Source organism: Meira miltonrushii (assembly GCF_003144205.1).
Source record: "Meira miltonrushii strain MCA 3882 unplaced genomic scaffold FA14scaffold_5, whole genome shotgun sequence".
Taxonomy (NCBI): domain Eukaryota; kingdom Fungi; phylum Basidiomycota; class Exobasidiomycetes; order Exobasidiales; family Brachybasidiaceae; genus Meira; species Meira miltonrushii.
This window is the reverse complement of record NW_020289947.1, coordinates 229040-254724: the sequence shown is the minus strand read 5'-3', so window position 1 is coordinate 254724 and position 25685 is coordinate 229040. Positions and strand designations below refer to the sequence as shown.

At 43.6% G+C, this 25685-nt stretch overlaps 9 protein-coding genes across 9 annotated transcripts; 4 read left to right on the top strand and 5 right to left on the bottom strand.

Moving 5' to 3' along the window:
* Window positions 1-252: 252 nt before the first annotated feature.
* On the top strand, window positions 253-1652 carry FA14DRAFT_162284 (Actin/actin-like protein). The gene has a single exon (XM_025499514.1). It carries the CDS (start codon window positions 371-373, stop codon window positions 1544-1546), a length of 1176 nt encoding a protein of 391 aa, XP_025352266.1. The 5' UTR covers window positions 253-370; the 3' UTR covers window positions 1547-1652.
* Window positions 1653-1748: 96 nt separating this feature from the next.
* Window positions 1749-2782, bottom strand: FA14DRAFT_150074 (kinase-like protein; the record flags this gene model as incomplete). Its single annotated transcript, XM_025497422.1, has 4 exons — window positions 2408-2782; window positions 2196-2359; window positions 1979-2132; window positions 1749-1900 (listed from the first exon to the last, which is right to left on the bottom strand). The coding sequence occupies exons 1-4, from the start codon at window positions 2619-2621 to the stop codon at window positions 1749-1751; spliced, it is 684 nt and encodes a 227-aa protein (XP_025352265.1). The 5' UTR covers window positions 2622-2782.
* FA14DRAFT_126844 (uncharacterized protein) lies at window positions 2706-3179 on the bottom strand (the record flags this gene model as incomplete). Its single annotated transcript, XM_025496763.1, has 1 exon — window positions 2706-3179. A coding segment is annotated over one exon (474 nt), but the record flags the coding sequence as incomplete, so codon positions are not given.
* A 2327-nt stretch (window positions 3180-5506) lies between these two features.
* On the bottom strand, window positions 5507-10841 carry FA14DRAFT_162283 (RhoGAP-domain-containing protein). Its single transcript, XM_025499513.1, has one exon. It carries the CDS (start codon window positions 10412-10414, stop codon window positions 5843-5845), a length of 4572 nt encoding a protein of 1523 aa, XP_025352263.1. The 5' UTR covers window positions 10415-10841; the 3' UTR covers window positions 5507-5842.
* A 717-nt stretch (window positions 10842-11558) lies between these two features.
* FA14DRAFT_83301 (uncharacterized protein) lies at window positions 11559-14747 on the top strand. Its single transcript, XM_025502965.1, has one exon. The coding sequence runs from the start codon at window positions 11649-11651 to the stop codon at window positions 14529-14531; it is 2883 nt and encodes a 960-aa protein (XP_025352262.1). The 5' UTR covers window positions 11559-11648; the 3' UTR covers window positions 14532-14747.
* On the bottom strand, window positions 14684-16188 carry FA14DRAFT_150064 (UAA transporter; the record flags this gene model as incomplete). Its single annotated transcript, XM_025497421.1, has 2 exons — window positions 15325-16188; window positions 14684-15192 (listed from the first exon to the last, which is right to left on the bottom strand). Exons 1-2 carry the CDS (start codon window positions 16028-16030, stop codon window positions 14684-14686), a joined length of 1215 nt encoding a protein of 404 aa, XP_025352261.1. The 5' UTR covers window positions 16031-16188.
* Window positions 16189-16383: 195 nt separating this feature from the next.
* On the top strand, window positions 16384-18365 carry FA14DRAFT_162281 (thioredoxin-domain-containing protein). Its single transcript, XM_025499512.1, has one exon. The coding sequence runs from the start codon at window positions 16412-16414 to the stop codon at window positions 18221-18223; it is 1812 nt and encodes a 603-aa protein (XP_025352260.1). The 5' UTR covers window positions 16384-16411; the 3' UTR covers window positions 18224-18365.
* A 105-nt stretch (window positions 18366-18470) lies between these two features.
* FA14DRAFT_150060 (amidase signature enzyme) lies at window positions 18471-20990 on the top strand. Its single transcript, XM_025497420.1, has one exon. It carries the CDS (start codon window positions 18611-18613, stop codon window positions 20522-20524), a length of 1914 nt encoding a protein of 637 aa, XP_025352259.1. The 5' UTR covers window positions 18471-18610; the 3' UTR covers window positions 20525-20990.
* On the bottom strand, window positions 20581-24846 carry FA14DRAFT_83289 (uncharacterized protein). Its single transcript, XM_025502964.1, has one exon. It carries the CDS (start codon window positions 24645-24647, stop codon window positions 20637-20639), a length of 4011 nt encoding a protein of 1336 aa, XP_025352258.1. The 5' UTR covers window positions 24648-24846; the 3' UTR covers window positions 20581-20636.
* Window positions 24847-25685: the final 839 nt, after the last annotated feature.

The following is a 25685-nucleotide window of genomic DNA, read 5'->3' as shown; positions in this document are numbered from 1 at the left end:
TTTGCGAATTCATGGTTTCGATCTTGTGATGCATTTTAGATCGTTGATGGCTTTCCAGGCACAGTATCTTTAGGCCCAAATGGTACACGCGTCAAGTGCCTAGACAGCAACCATTTCATCTCAAGCCAGCATTGCTGTACACACGCACACACACGCACACACACACACGCACACAATATCTGTCGCATGGAGCGTGCACATTTGTCCACTATTAGACTGGAGTAAGGGCACAGCATCACTTGCAAACCTTCTCATCCACCATCCACTACCTATACTCCGCCTTTACAACAAGTAGCCATCGACAGGTATTCTTTGGCAAAACATTGTACATCTATAATACACCAGCAGCCCACCGTATCATTCGCTCATCATGGCTGACGAAAGACCAGTAGTGGTGGACAATGGAACAGGTTTCGTCAAAACGGGTTATGCAGGAAGCAATTTCCCGGAATTCGTATTCCCTTCTATCGTTGGACGTCCAATCTTACGTGTTGAAGAAAAGGATGCAGCAGCAGGAGAGATCAAGGATATCATGGTAGGAACAGAAGCAGCCGAATTCCGCAATTATTTACAAGTTTCTCAACCTATGGAACATGGTATCGTAAAGGATTTCACAGATATGAGACACGTTTGGAATTATACTTTTGATGAAAAGCTACGTATCGATCCAAGAGGAAGAAAGATTTTGCTTACCGAACCACCAATGAATCCAAAGAGAAATCGAGAAGAAATGTGTCAAATCATGTTTGAAGAATACGGATTTGAAGGTGTTTATGTTGCCATCCAAGCTGTCTTGACTTTGTACGCTCAAGGTTTGCAAACGGGTGTGGTTGTTGATTCTGGTGATGGTGTTACGCACGTCGTTCCTGTCTATGAAGGATTCGCTTTGCCTCATCTAACAAAGAGATTGGACGTTGCAGGTCGTGATGTGACACGTTATTTGATCAAACTTTTACTTTTACGTGGATATGCATTCAATCGAACGGCCGATTTCGAAACCGTACGACAAATCAAGGAAAAGCTTTCTTTTGTCAGTTATGATTTGGACTTGGACAAAAAGCTAGCAGAAGAAACGACAACATTGGTAGAATCTTACACACTTCCCGATGGAAGGGTGATCAAAGTTGGCAGTGAAAGATTCGAAGCGCCCGAATGTCTTTTCCAACCTCATCTTGTAGATGTCGAACAACCTGGTGTTGCAGAGCTATTGTTCAACACAATTCAATCAGCTGCTGTGGATACCCGTTCAGAGTTGTACAAGCATATTGTATTGTCGGGAGGGTCAAGTATGTACCCCGGATTGCCAAGCAGATTGGAAAAAGAATTGAAGCAACTATACTTGACAAGAGTTTTGAACGGAGATGGAAATCGATTGAAAGCGTTCAAATGCAGAATCGAAGATCCACCAAGACGTAAACATATGGTATTCTTGGGAGGAGCAGTGTTGGCAGATATCATGAAGAATCGTGATTCGTTCTGGATCTCTAGACAAGAATGGTACGATCAAGGTCCTGCTTGTCTAGAAAGGCTAGGTCGACATGCATGATTTGTACAGACTTGTATTTAAGAGGATAATCACTGCAATTCTAATCTCTGAACTGATTGTTTGAAGGGTATGCAAATGCGATATGGCATTAAATGAAAATAGAGGTATACAGGCGTCCGCGTAAGTGAAGGTATGAGAAGGAAAGGTATCTATGTTTGTATCTGTAATGTATGGCCATGGTTAGGTATTTTTGCTGATGGTGCTATTCCATTTGCTGTCTTCTCAAGACCATATTGTCAAATAAGGCATCCGTTCGGGCATCCAAGTTTTCTTCGTTCAACTCCCCACTCCGTGCAAAAGCGTACATTTTTCGCAAAACGTCACGTAACATCGTACGTGACATTGGAACGGTAACTTCATCGTCCAAATCTTCTTCATTTGCATCTTCATCTAACCATGTTCCATTGCCGGCCGCCATACGTGCTTGTTGACGTTTATGTTGTTGTTCCAAAGGTCGTAAGAGAGGATGTTGAAGAAGTTGAGGGATCGTAACTCGATCTAAAGCAGAATACGTGAGCGTTAGACGCAAAACATCAATTAGATCTTCATCTACTGACTCCAACTCCGTTTCATCGTCTTCTTCGTCCTCCTCTTCCATACCGCGATGTCCACTATCTTGTGGTTCAGATTTTCTTGGTCCATAACGAACAGATGAGAAATCGATCTTGTGATTTGGGTCCAAAATCTCGCGCAATTTATCATCACCATGGAATGCTTCAAACGGTGGTCTGCTGTACACCATTTGATACAATATACATCCCATAGCCCAAATGTCACTTGCTTTGCCGGCTTTGTACACTCTCGAAGGCGCACCTCCGCCCTGTGCATGTAAGCCTGCATTGGGTGTACGTCCATTACGACCTTCCTTTACAGCACGTACAGTTTCAGGTGCCATATAATTCGGCGTTCCAATCATTGCATCACGTTTGATATGGATCGTTCCAACGGGAATCTTTTGAGCGATACCAAAGTCGATCAATTTTAATCTACCGTTTGCCATCAAAAAGTTGGCAGGTTTCAAATCGGTGTGAACGATATTACCTTCTTCATGGGTAAAATGAACGGCTTGTAGCATTTGATACCAGTAACGAATGATTTGTGCATGACTCAAACATTGGGCACGCAAAATTTGATTGAAATCATGTTCACCCAATTCCAACAAGATCTTCAAGCTGCCAGTTGAACTTTTCCAACCGAAGAACCGCAAGATGAAATCCTCATTGTTGCGTTTCGAAGCCAAAGTTTGTAGTAGGTTGCACTCTTCCAACACTTCTTCCCTGCTGACTTGTTCCATCTTCTTCAACGTTACCTGTTTCATGGCAAAATATGCTTGATCCTGCTCGGCTACGTCAATGTATGCGCCAGGATTGAGAGGATCAGGAGCTGCATAAGGTCCTCTAACAACCCAAACGGTTGAAAAGCCTCCTTCGCCTGCTTTACGAATCTTTTTGAATTTATAACCGTTAAATTTCGTTTCGAGATCCTTACTTGGCTTTGCACTTAGCTGTTCCAAAAATGGAGCATTTGCTTGTCGAGCTGCTTCTTCTCGAACAAGTGTCATGAAATCCGAAATACTTCTTGGTGTTGGAGGAGCAGCTGCTAAACCACGCGAAAGATCCACATGACCATTCATCACGCCCAAACCGGTTTGCATCGAAGGAGGAGCTGAATCTGTCGTATGAGCAACCACTCGTCTAGGCGCAGAAGCCATCTCAGCAGCAGAAGGTACTTTTGCCGACATGATATCATTCATTGCTGTCCTCTTCTTGTGGAACGGCAGCTCTGTTCCACTGATTGCAGGGCCACCGATCGTTCGTACACCACGTCGAGCACCAGCATCTTGTATTTGTACTTGTCGAGCGGGGACGTTCTTCTGGATCTCTTGATACAATTCCTCTTCCTCATCATCTTCGTCAGCACCTAGAGGGACTCGCAACATAGCATGTCGGCCACCGCTGCCTCCACTACCATCGCTTCCGTTGCTCACCTCATGGCCATAATGATCCGCATCGACTGGTACGTCCGGACCATGAGATGCGCTTCTCCTTCCATTGGCTGAGTGCCTTTCATAAGTCTCAGCTCGGTATGATTCTTCCTGAATCGGTGAAGGAGCTTTGAAGTCTCTGTGATGTTCATCGTCAGCACGCTTTCCTTCTTCATCATCTTCTTCTTCTTGTTCTATCTGAGGCGCAACGATCCGCTGAGGAGGCTTATCCAAACCTGAATGTCTGTCCATGCGTTTTATTGACCTTCCGACACTCCAAGGTGCTGCACTTGGTCTGCCACCAATCTGTCCTGACCGTAAAGCACGACTGCTTGAAGTCAGACCAGGCGTTTGAAAAGAGGAAGGATTCTCTTTTGATGTCGCTGGCACTTCGTCATAACTTTGAGGCTGCATCTCCTCGCGTGATCCAATTCTTCGGGAGGTCGTCACTTTCGATGATGTGGGTGGAAGACCTTCATCGCTTAGACGTCTGAATACATCGGCTTGCTCGTTGGCAGCGCTTGAGACTGCTTTGTTGGCTTCATCCTGCTCTGCAGAAGAGCGTCGATAGGTAGACCGATTGAATGCGCTGGATGATGCTTTTGAGGGTCCTTCGTTTGCAGATGTAGGAGAGGGAGATCTTCCATTCTGTAAAGCGTTAGAACTTCTCCTGCTTCCCAGGCTGACCTTTCCATCTGGTCTTGTGTATGCTGAGCTTTGATGTGTTCTCGTTCCGTTGGTGGTCGGTTTTGCATTTACCATGGATGCGTGCTCTACATTTTCCTTGTCTTTTACAGCGACATTTCGCATTCCACGCAAGGATGATCTGCTACTCAAACGAGGGTCAGCACTGGTCTTTGCCTGTGATGATTCATAGCTACTTGATCGATTCGAAGCCACAAGAGCAGGACGAGCGGAAGATCGAATTCCATCAGTCGATCCTTTAGCGTTTATAATTTCATCGTACATTCCCATCTGAGATCCTAATCCGCCCGTACCACGTTGAGCTCCCATACTTGCTGCCAAAGAAGCTGGACTTCCTCTTCCTGTATTTACGCCAAGAAGAGAAGATGATGAAAGTGTGCCGATTGTAGCTGATAATCCCCTTGCTTGTCTTTGTGATTCGGCCGCTGCTGCTCTTGCGGAAGGACTAGATGATCCCTCGTTGTCCGTTTGTGTCCGATATCGGTTTCCAATCGCAGTAGATTCATTCAAATCATCTTGCTTTCTGTTTCCACTGCCATAATTATGTGTTTCAGTAAGAGGTGGCGGATAATGATCAGATGGAACAGTGATGGTATCAAGATCATCTATATGCATACTTGGTCTTGAACTTTTCCCGTTTCTTATCAAATCATGCATTGCTTTTGGTGGTGTTGGCAATGGACTTTCATTACTCAATTCTGATGCCGTTTTCCTTATTGGCGTTGTGGCCATGATGGCAGCCATCTTGCAATAAAAGCCAGCCTATCGATTCGCCGCTGACTGGTACAAGCTTGAGCTCGAATAGTTTGCCAATTAGTCCAATGGCCGATGATCTGGCTTTATGGATTGATGGTGATGAATACGAAAGTGAGTGAATGAATGAATGAATGTGTTTCTTATTATCAAAAGTATAACAATTGGCGGAAAGTGTAGCGTAAATTCATAAAGGCATTAGAGCAGTGAAATTAAATCTAACTCTTCAGAATGCAACCCAAACCAACACACACACACACACACACACGCACGCGTCACACAATCACGCGCCAAATATTCAAAGAGGTCGGAAGTGTCTTAACGGAAATTAACCATTTCGGCACCTTGAAAGCTATTATGAACTGAGTCTGATTTTATATGAAATGTGACAGTAGAGAATCATAACATCAAGTCATTTGTATTTCTTCAAATCTCAAATGAGGGTTTGTCAATTTGGGCGTCTAGAAGATCCATCTTTGCGCTATTACTTGTACTGACAGGACACACAAATGTTTTGGGTTATGAATAATATTCGAATAAACGCGCTCTTCCCTCCATTACAAATTCCAACGCGCGTAGAACACGTGCAAAGAAAGGGACATATTCATTTACATGCATGCTGCAATGTGCTTTGTTTGCTTCAACGAATGAAAATTGAAATTTGATATACAAAATAAAGGAGAAAGAAAAAGAAGAAGAAAGGGCATAAAACAAGATTGATCATGGTAAAATAAAGAAAAAAGAAGATAGAAGCAATGTTCTGTTTTTTTACCATGATTCAGAAAAAGAAGATACAAAAAGGGGGATTGTGTACACAAAAAAGGTGATTGGGAATAAAATGAACTTTTCTTGTTTCAAGATGAAAGAGCATGATGATCAGAAGATGCATTGTAATATTGTTGTTGTTGCTGATGCTGCTGCTGTTGTTGTTGTTGATGGTATCCTTGATGTTGATCAACGCCTGCACTACCCGGAGTTCCCATTCGATTTGGTGTGCCATTACCCGGTGCGCCACGATAAGGTTGTTGATAACCACTTCCTTGGCCTGGTGGTCCTGGTGGCGGTCCGGCAGGATGACGTGGTGTAGATGAAGGTGTGTTCTGCATCGGATGTCCATTATCGTTAGACCAAGGAGGCAAACTTGCAGCATTGGCTTCGATCGGACTACGAACATAATCATTTGAAACGGGTGATTGTTGTTGACTGCCACGACGAACAGGTGACATTCTACCGCCTGCTGCATTGGAATCATAAATTGAAGGATCGGCTAAACTTCGAATCGTGCTGGAACTGTGTGGAATATCACCACCACCTCCTTGGAATCCACGTCCAGGAAGAGGTGCACCTCCTCGATTTGCTTGTGGACTAAATTGAGGTCCAGGTCTTCCATTGAAACCATTCCCGCTTCCACCTTGACCACCGCCATTACTTCCTCCATTGCTAGGGATCGGATACATCGTTCCACTTCTTGCTCGTTTTGCATACTTTTCGCACCTTCGCAAGATATCACGAGATGTGATCTCATTCGTCGTATTCAACAATTCACGATCTTGTAATGCTACTTCCAATTCACGAGGCACGCGCCAAAATGCATCTTGATGTTCTAGCAAACATAAAATTGCTCGGTTTGCCAAGAATAATTCATCTTTTGCCGGATCCGTTCCTTTGCTGTAGAGAATGTTCGGTCCTAAAACCATTGCTAAGTTTTGAAGATCCATCTTGCTTCCCGTTTCCTCATCAATATGACTAAAGCTGGCAACCCATCGAAGGAAGACAAACAAAACTTCCATCGTATCACGATGTGCTTTTGGCATCAAAACGCTCAAGAGATGCATGCAACGTAATCGTTCGGCTTCAGGCTCGATATTTTGCGTCATGACGAATAGCCTGTGCAATTTGAAAGTCAAAAGTGGATCGGGTAATTCACGCAACCATTTCTTGAGCAAAGCTGCCAATTGAACCGGATTATCATCGGAAAGATTAACGCTTGAAGCATCTCTGTCCAAAGCTTCACTTAAATCTTTCAATCGACGAATATTTCCATTCTTTCGGAAAATACCTTCGATGGAAACGTCCATTTGTCGCATTGCAGAGATGATATCATCAATAAAAGATGGAACGCGAAGAACGGTTGACGTTGCACCTAAAGTACAATCTGCTCCATTTCTATCAACCAATACTTCCAATGGAACATTGAACGTTCCTTTCTTTTCCACCTTTCTCTTATCCTTGCCTCCTTTGAAGAGTTTGCCCCAAAAGGTATTCTTGCGAATATCGATGAAATCAATCAATTCATCAAACGGAACGACATCCTTCAACGGTCCTTGTTGTAACATCAAAACCGCCAAATGCTTAATCACAAATAGCTCTAGCGCAGACAGATCGGCGATCGCCTTGCCATCATATGTGGGTAATTGACGATTATGCTCTCTTGCTTGTTCTTGTTGTAGCAATTGAGGAATATCAGCCAATGTCAATTGCTCATCAGGATCAGCGATCACATGTCCAGAATCATCACCAGAAGGTTGTCGTAGCGGTCCTTGATCTTGAATACGAACATCAGTGTTATGTCTAGCAAATGCTGGTCGAATTGGAACGATAGGTCCTTGCTTCGTACCGACATATTGATGTTCTTGTTGTGATTGAGGTGGAGCATGTCGTTGTTGCTGTTGACCGCCAGGGTGCAAGTGTTGCGCTCGTCCATTTGGAGAAACATCTCTACTGCGTGCAGGAGTTCTTCTACCTCCGTCACTTTGACTACGATCGACTGGAGCAGAATCATGATAATATGTAGGCGATTTGCGTGTGACATTCGCATCCAGCGGAGAAGTAGGCTTTTGGACTGCTGGTAAATGGCCTGAAGGACTTCCAACAACAGTGGAAATATGTGGCACTTTTGCTTTTGTAGACAACTTTCGATCCAAATTTGTCGATTTCTTCCGTTTGATATCTGTTCCTTCTAGGTGACCCTCATCAGATTCTTCGGCAGTAGTGATGGATGCAGTCTCATTTGGAGGTGTCGTGAGAGGTTGAGGAATAGACAATGCTGCTGATGGTGGCGAAGCCGGAACCACGCCACGCTTCTTCAACAAAGCGTAAAGGCGATTGAGAGCGACTCGTAGTAGATACGAGTATTGCTCTAACCTGCTAACTCTCTCAAAACCGCCTCGACAGGATGCAGTCTTGCATGGTGAACAAAACAGGGTGTACGAGGTACTGTGTTGAATTGTTGGATCTTGCGATCGTCTTTTGATCTCCAAAGCAAATTCTTGCGCTGGGATTGATTCTGGGACCGCAACTGCATCCGATTGTTGCTCTTCTTCTGTTCTTGCCTTAGAGGAAGAAGGATCTCTTTGCGCCAGTCTTTGACAATTGGAACATTTCAAACAAGCTGTATGCCATCGCAAATTAATTCCTATCCTCACACATTCTTCCTCCACCGTTTGACCACAAGCAACACATAAATCTGTTGCACTCTCGCCTCCATCTGTCAAGCTCGTGCTTGTACTGCGAGGTAAGCTTTTGTACCCATGATTCACATGTTCGGCATTTTCACTTCCCGAAGCTCCAACATTTGTGTTGGGAGTGTTAGATGAGATGGAAGCCCGCAATGCTTGTGTAGCCTTCGTTTGCGGTGAATCTGTCTCTTGTGCCAATGATGCAAGCCGATTCAAGAATTCAGTCAATGCATTATGATCTTCAAAATCTCTTTCCAGTCGTAAAGCACCAGTGAGTGCGATACGAATCAAGATCTTGAGATAGTGCGCTAGACCAGTGACCAAAGATAGCAATTCTTGTGTGATTCCCATCCGTTGTGCACCTGTCTCTTGCGTATGTGACAAGAGCGAGAAGAAGTTGACAATCTTCTTACACAACATCCTTGCCTCACGTATATGCGAGATACCTTTTGCCTGTTCCCTTCTGAATGCTTCTTCCAGATCATCGATTGCGGCAAAAAGAACCTCAACATGCAGGATGAATCTCTCTGCCATTCTTACACCTCCCAAATACTTTCCATTGCTAACTTGACGCAACATGTCCGAAATGCACGCCGCTGAGGATTCTTCAAAAGCAGATAAAACTGTCCAAATCCGATAAACCTGTTCTTCCATCTGTTTCTGTTTCTCTTTCAACGTTGTCGGTGTCTCATTTGCTTCTGTTTCTAACGCCTCAATCGAAGGTGCATCCATCGCACTGGCATTCGAAACGGGTGCAACGCCGGAATTGGTAGGCTCAGGCGTTTCTGGATTCGTGGTAGGTTCGAGTGCAACATTCTCCCTTGGCGTAGATCCAGTCGGACAAAGTTTGATATTCCAGAATTTATGAATCATATAACATTCGGGATGCCAATGTTCATCTTGATTATTTCTATTAATTTCCACAAATTGCTTCAAGATTGCCGTTCTGCATCCTGTACAGCGAATTGCAAATCGTGTTGAGTAATGGAAATGACAGAAAACACGACCGTCATGTTCGTAATAGCTGTCTTGAGGTCCAAAAACAGTCGGACAGATAGAACAGGTGAAATGTTCGACATGGAACTTCTTGCCCAAAGCAGTAATGTAGCTACCCCGTAATGCACCACCGCAATTGGCACATAACAAATCTAGCCTTCTGAAATAATCTGTCTCACAGAGTGGGAACAGTTTTCCACTTCCACCTGTTGTTGGCGAAGAAGATTGTTTGCCTGTTCCGTCATGACCTGCGGCACTGCCTGTTGGAGATGAATTCATCTCATCAGTCGCGGGAAAGAACTTTGCTGCCACAACTTTGTTGCAATCGCGACAACGGAAACAATCCAAATGATATACCACACCCAACGCTCGAACGAATTGGCCAGTCATCGGCTTCTTGCATGCATCACAAGGTTGATCACGTCCTCCTGATGGACGATCTTTGACTTGTTGTGAGGAGGAAGAAGTGACCATTTGACTGGTGGATGAAGAGTGTTGTAGTGTTGGCGTTGGGTTTTGAGCGCTTGCTTGAGCGATGTCGTGTGACGAACCTGGTCTTGACAAACTTGCTTGTCTGCCATCGATCCCAGGTCCAGCATCGGATCTCTTTGCTTCTGTGTACGAATGGCCATCGTGCACTGAATTCAAATTTGACGGACTCATTTTTGGCGAGGTTATCTGTCGAGAACTGGTTCGATTAGACGGTTTTGGAGGTGTAGATCGACCGTTTACGCCAAATCGACTATCGTTCGAACTAGTTTGATGCATAGGCGAAGAAGATGTATATGAGTTTAATGCCTGATCAGAAGGACGACGAGGCATCATATTGGACATGTTGACTGATAACCTATTCATATTTCGATCGCTTCCATCGCTTGGCACTCTTCTGTCATCGAAACTTGAACGAGATGGCCCTGCCAACGATGGCATACTTGGTGACGAAGATCTCTGTTCGTCCCACCTTTGCGACATTATGGGCAAGGTGGGCCGATTGTATGAGATGGTGAGTAGGTGGTTCGATCCGAGTGAAAAGTTTGTATCCGATTGATGGTTTAGATACTTTCAAGGCGGTGTATGGCTATAGTTGACAAGCGAGTGTTTGTCGATAGAATGCCAGTATGGTCTACTGCAACGAGGTCTTCAAGAGATGAAGTGAGTCTCTTGGTTGTCGGTATTTGACGATGTGTATAACCTTTTGCCGAGGAAAAAGGAGGAAAGAGCCCCCGGGCAATGAATAAAAAAAAGAGCGAAAGGACAATCGAATGTGCCGATCGAGTAAGAAAGAAAGAAAAAGAATGTCCAGGTGATGATGCGGGTGTGGCCAACAGACTCTTTTGACGGATATACAAATAGATCTGATCGATTGCCTGCCTTTTTTTATTCGATGATACGATCGTTGATTTGAAGGATTAAACACAAAGATCCATCTCCTCGATTTGACTCAATCTAAAGAGACTGTAACAGCCCAATCACACTTGCGGGTGTGATGCTGGAGCGCGTGTGTGTGCGTGTGTGTGCGTGTACTCTGCGCGTGTGTGTATGTGGGTATTCACTCTCTCTCCCTCTCTGTCTGTCTGCCTGCGCCCACACGCACACACACACACAGTGTATGCCCTCCTCGCTCTACCGAGAACGTTGACCATTTTTTAGCTTTTTTTTTCAATGTTTTTCGTTTTAGGCACACAGGCACTGTCTCACATTTATAATTATACACTTTTCTGCTATTTTTCGGTCCTTTCTGCTTATTCTATGCGTAATCTACAAAAAGAGCAAGCAATACAGAACGTTTAGACCGGACCCGATTGATGATGATCTTCAATAAAAAGGGCACTTATGCATGAACTACTTAGAAGGAAAAGGTTTGTGGGAGAGGTGCTTACTTGATGGTTGGTATGCTGCTGAGTATTGTCATTATAGCGGACACAGAAGAAGGGGAAGGGGGTCAATGATTTCACTTCACGCGTTTAAGAGAAAAAAAGGGGGGAAAAGCGCGTGGTCGCTGAGTAAGGTTTATGTGAGAACAGGAGGCGCACAAGAGTGAATCGTGGGGTAGGTAGATCAACTACTGCACGCTAAAAGGGATCCAACCTTAAAAATTAAAAGTCCTGTTGGTTGGAAAGTGTTGTTGTTGTCAAAGGGTCACATCTATTCAACGATCACAAACCCAATTCAGGGCTGGATCCTGACAACTGTCATCCTAGCAAAGATGACTTATGGGTGGATATCACATAATGATCCTCTCATCTTTGATCCGAATAACAGCATATTCTCTTCAAACGGATTAAGTTTGTTCTTATGTCAAGTTTTGATCATTCTTGTGCTGTGTCTCATCCTTGGAACATTCTTCCAACGAATCGGACAGCCAAGAGTTGTCGGTGAGCTACTCGCAGGTGTCGTTCTCGGTCCAACGGCATTCGGCAATATTCCAAATTTCACCAACACAATCGTCCCTTCAGTCTCTCTGCCTTTGTTATCGCTCACGTCAAATATAGGTTTGATCCTTTTCATCTTATTGGTAGGACTGGAAACGGATACAGATACAATCATCAAAAATGCAAGAAAGGTTGCATTGATTGCCATACCTGGAATGGCAATCCCATTTGCTATCAGCGTTGGACTTGCAAATTTTGTCTACAAACGTTCAACCGATCAATCACAAGATTTTTCAACATTTATGCTCTTTGTTGCCACTGTTATGGCAGTAACAAGTTTATCAGTCTTATCTAGAATCGTTTCGGAATTGCAATTGGTCAATACACTCTTGGGAAGTCTTGTGATTGCAGCTGGTGCATTGAATGATCTGTTGGGTTATATCCTGCTAGCACTTGGCAGTTCATTGGCTACGAAGGGAAGACAAATTAATGCTCTGTATGAACTGCTGGTAGCACTTGCTATGTTCTTGGTTCAATGGTTCATCGTACGTCCAGTGATGTTCTGGTGGATTACCAAAAAGTCAAACTTTGACTTGCACGGATCTTCGAAGCAACGTGTACCGGCAGGATTGATGGCATTTACCATCTTGGGCGCTTTTGTGTCAGCTTTCATCACAGAAGCATGCAATCTGCACCCGATCTTGGGCGCTCTTTTATTCGGAATCGCTTGTCCACACGGAAACTTTGCAGTGATGGTGACAGAAGCAATCGAAGTGGTTTCAGTGCAAATCCTTTTGCCACTCTATTTCGTTACAAGTGGACTGAAGGCAGATTTCAAGTTACTTGATTCTGGTTTGATTTGGGGTGAATTGATTTTGATCTTTGCAGTCGTCTTTATGAGCAAATTTGTCGCAACAACACTTTGCACTCGTTTGACAGGATTCGACTGGATGGAATCATGCTTTGTGGCAAGTTTGATGCAGAGTAAATCGATTATTGAATTGATCATTTTGAACGCAGGACGAGAAGCTGGAGTATTGAATGCACAAGTGTACAGTATGTTATTTATCACCTTCATTCTTTCAACTTTGACGGTACGGCCTCTGTCTACATTCATTTGGAAGCGAAGAAAGGTGTCCAAGCAATCATATGATGAAGATTCAACGGAAACCTCGACAAACATCACTGAAAAGACTGATGAAGAAGAACAAGGAGCTCAAAAGAGTACAAATTATAATGTCGCAGGTCGTACCACATTGTTCCCAATTATCACTGCATTAACATCAATCAATCCTGCTATGGAACCATTGACGGCACTTATGCAATTGGCCAAACAGAACAATACTGAAAAAGGCAGTGCAGGATTCGTGTTTGATATCGTTCGTTATTTACAAAACGACAATTCAGCTTCGAACATTTTGAGAAATTTGAATTTGCATGGTGATGAAGTATTGAGTGCGGCAAAGATGATTGCTCGTATGCAAAACGTGCGTCTTTTTACCTCGAATCGTTCAACTTATTCGGATTTGGTTACCACAAGTAGCGATGATGATACGCTGGACGATCTTCGTGGACGGGTACGAACGGTGAATGGAACAGCAATTCTCAATGAAGAAACAAATGATTTAGGCGCAAGTATGATTGTAGCATTATGGGATAGGAAATCTAATCTGTCTTTCTTACAAAGTGATCGTGAAGGTGAATCGGTTGGCAGATACGATGCAATGACGAATGCTGCAGACGATTATATCTATCATACGGACACTATGGCAACACATCTGTTCAACACAAGTGTCAAAAAGACAAGCACATGTGTCTTGGTGGACACGGATGCAATGTTGCGCGGCAGACGAAGAGTTTGGATGACGGATGAATCGAAACCTAGTTCAGAAGAGGTGTTGGGCTTCGATCGCATAACACAATCAAGAAAACCTCGTGTGATCGTGCCTTTCTTCGGAGGTGCTGATGATCGAGCTGCGGTGCAATTTGCCAAAGGCTTGGCCTCGAACGCATCAAAAGAAATTGATGTAATCGTCATCAAAGCGGATGAAGGTGGCAGCGAAAAGCTCGAAGAGGAGCTCATGAAAAGCTTGCAAGAACAAGAGAGAACGAATAAACGAAAGGAAAGGGTGCAAAGATCAATCAGTCAGGCATCCGAACTGCAGGGCGACGTAGAAGAAAGTCACTTGATGACTGTAAATCTGAAAACAGTCAATCAACCTGAAGAACGATATGCAGATGTTAGAGCACTTTTTGGAACGCAAGGACTGCAAAGGGATGTGATTCAAGAAGAGGATGCAAAGGAAGATGACCGTTCACCTGCGAGTGGAAAAGTCATGCTTTACAATCAAAATTATGTCCATTTTGTCAACTTGAATTCTGAACAGATCCAAGCAACACAGACAAAGACACCTTTGGAAGCAATCATGCACTTTGCTGCACCTCTCGTAAACGCACAAGCTGGAGATATGGTGATCGTAGGACGTGGTAAATGGAATCAACGTAGATCCAATTTCCGTCAACAATTGAACGCTCTTCAAGATATTCACTTTACCACTTCAACTCGCACAGAAGAAGAACTTTTGGACAACAACACAATCAAAGATGTCAAAAGAGCAGGTCGTGTTTTAGGTGCTTGTTGTGAAGGTGTTTTGAGTTATGGCATCAATGCCAGTATAATGGTCATTCAAAGCCCAAACGCACAAAGGGATGACTAAATCGATAAATCTAACGAACCGAACGAAACGAAACGACGAATAGCAATAACACATATTTTGTACTTTTATAGCATTATCTAACGACCTCTTTTTCCACGATACAAGGTGCTCTACCTTTTTTTATGATTTAGTGTACAAATGGTATCTAGATTTTATCCTCTTCTTTTTGCTTTGCCGTTGCTACGATCTGAAATGGCGGTACTTCGTGCTTGCGTTTTGACAGTCTTTATATCTTCCTCTTTCTTCTTTTCGTCTTTGGAGGTAGATGCAGTGCCCAAGGCGTATCCCAATGTGCCGATCAGCACCGATGTTGCACCAACGAAAAGCATCCCTTTCCCGTGAACTTCCTCACCTAAAGCAGGTGCAATGATCAGCACACTGATAGCCAACGAAACGGCTTTGCGAACGACCAAGACAAGAGTGACCGTCAAGCTAGAACACATTGCCGTTAATCTGTTTACTCCATTTACACAAATCAACTGTGTAAGAACGTTTAGTGCCAAAGCGGGTATCAAGATTGGCATAATAATGCCAATCGAGGGCAAAGAAGATGTTGCCGATCCAAAGCCAATGGGCAAAAATGAAAATGATCCGAAAGCAACATTGAACCATTGTCGGAGATCATAGATTGCACCAGGCGAGAGTAGCGAATGCATTGAAGCTTGCTCGGCGTTTTTCTTCCTCCAAAGTGAATGCTTTAGCGCTGAAGCATGTTGTGAAATACTTGGTGCTCCCCATCCGATCCACATCTGTTGTCCGGCTTGTGCCATTCTCCATTCGTTCTGCAGTGTACTGGCACGCAAAGCGAATAAGGGCAAGCTGAGGAAGTGGTTGTAGAATAACCCTTCTTGCCAGTGTTGTTTGCCATAGACGCCATATGTCTGCTCTTGATACAACCCCATCACTGCTGAAACAAACAAAGCAGCGGTCAAAAGTCCAATCCCAGCGAAATACGTCGTTGCTGAAGGTCCAGAAGAAGCAGAAGCGCTATCATCTCCCGATTCAGGTGTTGTAGCCAGAGTGGAAATGATCACACCTGCAGTGACGAGCAAGACTGAAACGATTTGCGTAGGTGTATATCGTCTTCCTCTCAAAAAATATCCTGCCAACATGCTTACAACCAAACCACCACTTCGAAAGATTATATGAACAGGAACGGGAACGTGAAAGCTAAAGGCCGTATTATTGAGAATCGTTGTACCAAAATACATTGCCACTTGAGCAGACCATCGTTTCAGAGGAATTTTTGGTGATTCGAAGCGAGGACGAATGTACCGTTTTCCCGTCTTTTCATCTCGAAATCGTAATTGTGTTGGCAACATTTGTAGCGTGGTAAAGATGAATTGAAGAAAAGTGAGTAATGTACCGCATGCAGGTTGAATTCTAGTTGCTTGTTCTAGATAATATGCATTCGAACAACATCCAGCAAAGATTAGCGAGAGTGTTAATGACCATTCCGGCAACATGGCCATCAAAGTTGCCCTATTGAAGTCTGCCATTTTTGCTGAGAAGTTGTAGAGTGACAGAGAGTCACTATGTATGTAATAGTTGATATGCGTGGTACAAAATGTCCTTTCTTTACTACCGCATTCTTGTTCTTGTTTGTGATGTTGACAATGCTAAGCCTTGATGGTGAAAAGAATCCAAGAAAGTCCACTCTTACGCAATTGTGATTTAAGAAGAAAGGCGTCCCCTAGCCCCGCTTCTTACGCAAACAAGCTTCTCGGCTTCTGCTTAAGCATATACACTCAATAACCCCTCTAAGCGTGACGTGGAGCGTGCGCCTGTTGAATGGAAAGAAGAATGAAATTAAGGTTGCATCGGCCAGCGTGCCTTCTCTCTTCACCTCACACACCATCGTCTACGATCAACACTTCAAGATGGCAGTCATGGGTCATTCCAACATGATTGCATTAGTTGTGTGCATGGCAGCTGTATTACCTGCCTTAATCAATGCTGCTCTGTTCCCCGCAAAATCACCCGTGGTTCAATTAAGTCAATCTTCATTCAAGAAAGAAGTATTGGATATCGAAAAGCCAACATTGGTAGCCTTTACGGCACCATGGTGCGGTCATTGCAAAAATATGGCACCCGAATTCCATAAAGCTGCTGTCAATCTTGATGGCATTGTAAAATTTGCCAATATTGATTGTGATCAAGATACAAATAAAGGTATTTGTGCACAATATCAAGTTCAAGGTTTTCCAACCGTAAAACTCTTCCCTGCAACAAAGAAACGTTTACCGCGTGATTATCGTGGCGAAAGGGTTGCAAAGGCATTTGTTGAATTCGCAAAAGATACACTTCCCATGGGAGCACGTAAATTGTCCGGTGGAGAATTGGGAAATTGGGTGAATGAAGCACCGCATAGACCAAAAGTGATCTTATTCACAACCAAATCCAAGTCCTCTCCTCTTTATCGTTCTTTGGCATTGGACTTCCGCAAAACTATCGACTTTGCATTCATGCGAGGAGATGATGGCTTGGTGCGCTCGCAAGGCCGTTTGATTTTGGGTATCGACATCCCCACCGAAGAAACACTTCCTGTCTTGATGATCCTGCCAAGTCGCGAAGAAAATGAAGAGTTGGAAAAAGGTCATTTTGAGACGTATGTGGGTGCACTGAAGTATCACAAGATAAAAGCATGGCTAGATGAAGTTGCACCAAAGATGGGCGCAGGAAAGAAAGCCAAACCAGGACTTAAAGCAAAGAAGCCAAAGAGCAATATGGACGAAGCCGTTGATGCTGCAAGAAGATTTGTCAAGAATGACGGAAAGGTGGTTGAAGAAGAAGAAGTACCTGAAGGCGGATTTGTAGAATGGAAAGCACAAAAGCCACTTTCTTCTCATTCAAAGAAATCTGGAAAGAGTAAGAAAGCTTCACAAGCCACTGTGGATGATGATGGAAAGGATGAACCTATCATTGATGAATCTGAACCTCACAAAGACTCTTGGGAAGGCAAGATGCTTGATATTGAAAAAGCAGGAAAGCTAGCGGATAAGTTACGTGCAGAAGCGGAAGAAGAAGGTGATAAGACAAGAAAGTTCTCCAAATTGTTCAATCCTGATGTAAAGGATGATGAAACAAGTGAAGAGAGTGGTTCTTTCTTGGATAAGATCAAGGACGCTGCAAGCAACTTGGCGGATGCTGCATCAGAAGCGTATGACGATGCTTCACAAAAAGTCTTTGATGCTGCTCGCGGAGCACAAGATCAAGTACAGGAAGCAACAGCCAAGACAGTGAAGAGCAAAGCAGAGCCATTTGCACGCAAGAGTGAAGCATTGATGAAACAATTTGAGAAATGGATGGCAGGTGAAGCACCACAGGATTGGGAAGAGACATTAGGATCAGACTTTGCACGAGCACAAAAAGATGCCGAAGAACTTTTACGTAAAGATCCAACGGAAGCAGCCCGTCAAGCATGGAAAAGTGAAGAATGGCTTTTAGATCAAATGAAGAATGATCGAGAAAAGATGTTGAACGTGATGACGCCTGAACAACGGTCTCAAGTAGAAGGAATGATTGAATTAATTGAAGAAAGAATGAAAAAGAAGGATCGTATCAATCCGTTCGAACGTGATGATGATGCTCAATTCCCATTCTCGCAAGATCGAGTGATCGATATGGAACCTGTTCCTGATCATCATGACTTGAAAGAAAAAGAAAGTAAGAAGTTCCACGATGAGCTTTGATTCGATATCAATCTCGTTATAAATGTATTTCATCAATCCTTTATTGCAATGCATAACAAGTCATCATGACCGCAGACAAAGAAGCCGAGGAGTTATTTTGAGCCGTTGTTTATTTTTCTCGGTTAATCGCAGCGCCGCCATTTTTAAGCTATGTATCCGGTTAAGACTAATTGATTTAGCCGATTGATTATGCGGGGAACACAGAGCGCGAGCAATGCGCTGCGCGGGGTTGGAGTGAGCCCGGCTTAATATGCATACATGCAAGCTAAAGAGCCACGAATAAGATTTAAGCATTAGGCTTCGATTAAGGTGTGTCGTTGTATATAAACTGTTGCTCGCATTCATTCGGACATCACCCACCTTCATCTCATCTTCAATTCGCTCAAGATGGTATGGCCATTCAATTCAAATGCATCACTCATTCGTTCAAGACATGCTGAACGTGATGCTTTAATCGAAGAAGCTCGTAAGATCCTATCCGAACAATATACTCCAAACAATGCGAGTATAAGTACATCGATTTTATCGAGCAATATTGAAGATTTGGTAAAAGGCATAGAACAAAAGAAATGGACAAGTACGATAATCGTTCAAACTTTTATTCGACAAGCAATCATCGCACATGAACAAACGAATTGTTTAACAGAGGTAAACTTTCAACAAGCTCTAGAACGAGCAGAAGAGTTAGATAATGAATTTGCAAAGAATGGAAAACTTGTCGGTCCTTTGCATGGTATACCATTCTCACTAAAAGATCAATATCACTTGCAAGGCAAACGATCGGCTACAGGTTATTCGGAATGGCTAAAGAAAGAACCTCAATCGGAATCAGCTGCCATTGCAAGGATTGCGTTTAGCTTGGGTGGTGTTTGTATCGCAAAGACAAACGTTCCACAAACGATGTTGAACTTTGAATGTAGAAATCCAGCATGGGGTCAAACAACAAATCCGTATAGTTCAGCACATACCTGTGGTGGTAGTTCAGGAGGTGAAGCAGCATTGTTGTCCATCGGTGGTTCAGCATTTGGTATTGGATCGGACATTGGTGGTAGCTTACGTATCCCTACATCGTATTGCGGTATTTATGCTTTAAAGACTACAAACGGTCGTACATGGCCAAGAGCGGGTAGTATTGAATTTGGGCCCTCTCCTACCCCGATCAAGTCTGTCGCTGGTCCAATGTGCAGAAGCGTGCAGGATTTGGATCTTTTGGTACGCCTGTTCACCAAAACGATGAACCCTCCTATGAACGAGATTGAAGAACGTGCAGTCTCTTTCCGTGATGTTCAAAGATCATACGGAATGGAAATCTTACCTTACATGCCTTTACAAGAATCTTGGTTAGATCCTTTGCAAGCAGCAGAAAAGCGATCAAAGAGTGGAGGAGAAAAGACGATCCGTATTGGCTGGTATGCCTGTGATGGATACATCAAACAAACACCAGTCAGTCTACGATCGATGGAAATCGTCACAGATGCATTGCGGAACCATGTTGATACGTCAAACAACAAAGGTGTCAATATAGAATTGATCGAATTGCAACCAAGTGAATTGCAAAGCTTTGATACATTCAAAACCTTTGTCGGATTAACGTCTATTACCCGATACGATTTCCTCAAACGCCATTTGGGCGCAGATTGGATCGATCGTGCGTTATGGGTAGCATTGATTCTACCAAACCATTCATTCATTCGAGCACTGATAGGATCTATTGCTCGTTGGGTCTTACGTGATCCTTATCCAAGTCAATTCCTGAACAACATCGCAAATGATTCAGCAAGAAAGTTTGTCGAACATGAACATCAACGTGAAAGATTGGTGAAAGATTTCGAAAAGCGAGTATGGAATTCACATAATTTGGACGCAATCGTTTGTCCTGTTCAAGCAACTTCTGCTTTACCGCATTATGGTTCTACCCTTTTGGCTCCTTTGGCTTCAGCAACGATTTTGTATAACGTTTTAAGAAATCCTGCAACCGTTGTTCCAGTCACAAGGGTTGACAAGAATTTGGATGACGTCAAAAGTTCTGCATCTGTTAAACAAAAATGGAACGGACAAAAAGATGAAAAGAAAACGTCAAATATGGTTGCTTCGGATCTTGCTAAACGATTTAATGCAAAAGATTCTCATGGTTTACCTTTTGCCGTTCAAGTTGTCACACGTGAATTTGAAGATGAAAAAGCTGTTGGATTCGCAAGACTTTTGGATGATGCTTTAGCAAAACGTGATTCAGCTCATCGTAAAGAATTCGGTCCTGGTGCATGGCAAAGGTGGAACACAAAGAATGACCTGAATAAGTAGTCCGGCTAAAAGCCCAATAGATCCCATTACATATTTATTTATATATACATATTTTTCCTATACATGGTATCGTTGCCTTTAATCAAAAGCTCTCCTCGCAGAGGAGAGTGACTTATTGCCGTTGTGAGCCATAAGCAAAACCACCTTGCTGATACTCTGAAACAGGCGAAGAAAGAGAAAGACTTGGTCTACCGCTACTTCCACTTCTGGCAGACCTACGTTGTAAATGAGAACCTTGAGAGCTTTGCATTAAATGGGATTTTGCCGATTCGGCACGTAAAGATGGTGTATCTGCACTATAAGAAGATTGCATGATTGGCGTTGCAGGTGAATTTGATCTTTCCGAACTTGAAAGTTCGTCTTCACCGTGCGAGCCAATGTCAGATCTTTGTTGTAATTTACCATCAATGATTGCCGATCTACGAATCTTCATTACTGATCGCAATTCGCTCATCATTCCATTTGTCATTTCAGCACCTCCTGAAGTACGTTGTTTTGCATGCATTGCCAATTGTTGTGCATCACTGTTCCTTTGTTCTTTCATCAATCGAATCCTTTCTTCTCTTGATAAATTAGAAGGCTGCTTCTTTGCCGCTGGAAGAGCAACATCTTCATATACAGTCTCCACACCGGGCGGAGGTAGGTGTTGAGGTGAAGTTGATCTCAACAAAAGCGATGATAATTCGTCTTCTTTATTCGCTCCTTGCTCTCGCGTCTTAGATCCTTGTTCCAGCATATGCTTGATTCCGGCTTCAATTGCAGTCGTTTCCAAACTTACATCATTGGCAAGATGAGCTTTCTGGTTCTTTATCCATTCACGCATCGCATCCTCTTCTGCTTCTTGAGGCGATTCGAGTAATAAAGTGCCTGCTGTCGTGTTGGAAGAGTTGCCAGTATTTGTGATGGAGGATGTAGTTGAAGATCCACCTGTTGAGTCAACACTAGTATTCACAGCATTGTCCGTTTGTGTTAGACCATGAACACGCATGATCTTGGAAGCTGCTTCCCATTCAGCCGAAAGCTGCAATAAATCCTCTCGAATCGTTCCAAACATCATCTCGGTAGAAGAAGATGCTCTCTTTTCGCTGCCTGATGTTGTACTACTGTTCTCTTCCGATAAGTCCCCATGCAAAGGTGCAGATCCACGCATTTGCAAATCATCCGCACAAAGTCTCATCTTGATCTGAACGCTACGAAGTGAATCGCCCATTGCGATCAAACGATCTTGGAAGCCGGAATAATCGATTAGATGTCCTGAACTATCTCTTTTAGGTGCATCACTTAGAACATCTTCTGCTTTTTGCCCATGATCTTTGGAAATGCTGATCTCCTTCTGTAGATCCGCTTTAACACTTTCAGACAGCCCAGTCAAGCAGTCCGATAAGCCATTCAAAATGCGTCCAACTTGTGACCAATATCGTCTTGTGGACTTGATCGTAGATGCTTCGATTTGCACAACATCATTCAATGAGAAATCAAGAGCAAGCAAGCTACACAAAGCTCTTTTACGAATCGTGTGCATTTGTTCAAAAGATTCTTTCAACGAAATGATCTTATGACCATCGACTGAGGTGATCATATTTGGCGAAACTGGTGCATGCAATGTTGCACTCAAGGGAAAAGGTGAAGGAGACCTTGCATCATCGCTCAGACCATGCAAAGCCAATTGAACGCTTCCTTGACGTTTATTATGTCCAGAGCCAGTTCGTGTTGTTGGCTGCAAAGCTGTTCGAAAAGGTGATGATCCGTTCACTCCCGTGCTTACGCCTCCGCTCAAGCTACCGTTTGAACTATAACTCAATCGTTTCAATGCACCGTTTTGATTTGGTCCAGTAAACGAAGTAACAGTAGTAGGCGATTTGTCCGAGATATAACTCAATCTTGATCCGGGTCGTACGCCAGCCATTGAATTTGCCACACTTCCAGACATACTCGAAGGCGTATCCCATAATCCACCACCACTTTCACGTTTACGCAAAGATGATGATCTGTCCAACAAAGAATTATCTAATAACGAATCTCGATTTTGCGGTGTTCTTGGACTGGATTGTTGATCGTCATTTGTGAGTGAAGAAGATGGTCTAGTCAAATCACTTGGCGTGATCCCGCGTGAATTCCAACTCGTTCTCTGAATCGTTGAATCGTTCGTCTCTGCAAGGAAAGATCCGGATCTTCTGTTGATGTTTGCATCTAAATCATACATTTCCCGCAAAAGATTCATTTCAGTCTGATCTCCAAGCGGCTTCAGAGCAAGTGTTGCATCTTTCATCGTACCATTCACATCCTCAAAAGCATTCGCAAGTGACTTTCGCAACCTGGCCATACGTACAGGTTCCAGGGAGGTACTTTCAGCAGTTGGAAGGTTTGACGTTTGGCCATATCCGTTGGCATTCAGATGACGGGCGTTAAAGCTTGCTCTTGAACCGAGAGGAAGTCCATTCAAAGATCCATTGCGTATTCTAGGAGGTGAAGAAGGTGCTTTTGTGTTCGAAAGTTCGATGCGAGAAATTGGCGGCAAAGGATGAGAGATCTTATATCCTCGCGAGATTAACTCAGTCTCTTGAATTGCAGCCAGTGCTTTGTTGCATTCGATATCGAACGATTTGCAAGCTTTGATTAATTTGACCACTCTGTTTTGCATACCTTCTCTGATCTGCTTCCTACGCTGATCAGTCAGTCTTTCACCAGAATTGTCCTCTGAAGCATTGGAGTCGTACAGGCTAGGTCGATAAGAGCCGGTTGGAGTGTGTGAAAGTTCGTATGTGATCGATGTCAACGTCCTCACCCCAAAAACTGCTACAATTCCCCACATGACACTTGTCAGGAGCAGTGTGCTTCGCATCCAAACATCTTTCGACGCACTGAAAGGTATTAGGAATACCACCGCGAGCGCACAACCTTTCAGCAGCGTTTGAGCTCCTTTCGACATTTGTATCTGGGACGAATTCGAAGAAGCAACAGCGAGCGGATCAAGATCACCCTCTGATAGCACACCTTTGATCTGTCGAAAGTCAATGATAGATGTTGGTGTGGGAAGCTCCTCTCCTTCCGCTTCGCTCTCATCCTTCTTCGTCTCTGGCACAGGTGAATCATACGAAGAAATAGCAAGCGATGTCGTCAAAAGATTGCTCGTGCATAGGGCGAATTTGAACTTCTCCGCAAAAGATTGATCTGATGATTGTTTGTTGTTATCTTGCTTCTTCTCTGGAACAGATTGGAACTCCCCTCTTGCATGCTTTTCGGTACTCCGCGTAAGATTCAGACTCCCTAGAATCGCAATCAAAAGAGGATAGAGAACTTGACTCCAAAGCATATAAAATGCTTTCGAAAGCTCTGAAACGAACGAAACACTTGTTTGCATCGTATTTTTTAGCCTTCCTGACTTTTTTACTGAAGGATCGATAGAAGGTGAGATTGCACCTTGTCTTTCCCTTCTGCCGTTGTCTGAGTTTCGATGCGATCTGGGAGGCCGCTGTGGTTTTTGATGTTCGGAATTGGAAGAGTGTGTTCGGGATGATCGATAAGAGCTGTAGTCACTACTGCTTGTCGCACCAGAAGGCCGAACACCAATCACAATTGTAGGTCCTTCGCTGGCTCTCTGTGTTTGTTTGCTGGGTTTTCTCTTTACTCCTGAAGAGCCATTCGAGATGGATGAAGAAGTTGACGCTCTTGTTATAGCTGAAGGGCGCGATGATTTATTGCTATGATTCACCCTTTCGGTTTGTTGTTGTTGATGAATGGCATAATCTCGTGGAATTACATTTGCGGATGTTGATGCCATTGATGAACGTGTAGAAGCGGCGATTTCTTGTTGATTTGCCAAAGCTAATTCATCACCTAATGACATAAAACTAGAAGAAGGCCTTTGTGAAATGATTGGTGATGGTATTGATGGTATTATTGCAGCGCCATTTGTATAATATTCGGCTATACTTGGCGTGGGGGGAGCATCACCTTCGAAATGTTTTGTATTTGGATTTGTCATTACGGATGCCGCTGAAGATCTTTTTGAACTTCTCGTTGAAGATGCTAAAGAGGCAGGCCTAGGCGGAGGTGTTGGCATCTTTGATGTTAATTGTGAAATGCTTTCGTCCATCATCATCTCTTCCTTTCTTGCACTCATATTGGATGACTGTATTGTGTGAGTTTGACACGATCATCAAGTCAAGCTCCAAGGATGGATGTCGGTTTTGTTCAGGATGATTGAAGTTAAAACCGATAACGACGTTTGAAATGAAACGGAAAAGGAATGTGAATCGGACCTCGCGCGGAGAACGGATGGCGTGAAAATCAATCGATCAAAGCGTTGCGTTGCGCTTCTCCGCTTCTTTGATGATGTTTTTAAAGAGGATGAAACACAGAGGCCTTCGAAATTAAATAGGGAGGCCCTTGCCAATCAAAAGCGTTTCTTTCTCTTCTTTGATCGAAATGAATTTTCCTTTCTAGCTTTTCAGTTCATGAGCGAGCCCCCTTCTGTTTGTGATGGTGAGTGGCGGAGTGTTTGGATGGAAGATCAATCAATCAAAAGAGAGTTAATCTGAATCGATCATCAACACTATAATCGTGAATGCTAGTCAAAAAGTCGGAATTAACATTGACACGGTACACATAAATTGTCACGCGTTGCCTGTCACAGCACAGCGTCGGCGCCGGCTTAAAGAGGGGGGAAGAGCTTGAGTGCATTTTAGCTCCTGCACACAACAAACAAGCACAGTTTAAATTCAAATCTTGCATGCAATCAGTCCTGCATTCTTGTAAACATTGCTGGGCTGAAAGAAGAAAGTCAGCGTGTGCCTGTGCTTGGATGCGCTGCGCAACGAACAAAAAAGGGGGTGTCATTGAAACACAGCTTGTGCAATACAATTAAAGTTTTGAAAGACAGAGGTCATCATCATTCTCATTCTGCAGATCAGCGCGGTGTTTTTTGTGTTACGGCAGGATGACAGCCGTATCTGAAAAGAAATGCTTCATTTCGGAACTTAAATTCAAGTTATGCTTCCGTGGCGGAATGAAGCGTGTGAGCTTAACAAGGTCTATGATGATGGTGATGATGGTGGGGGAGGTGTGATCTGTCAAGCTTGGCAATGGCACCGGACTCGCGGTCCGAGCAAGACGGGCGTCGAATTTCAATGCTGAATGAAAACACGGAACGGTACTTATC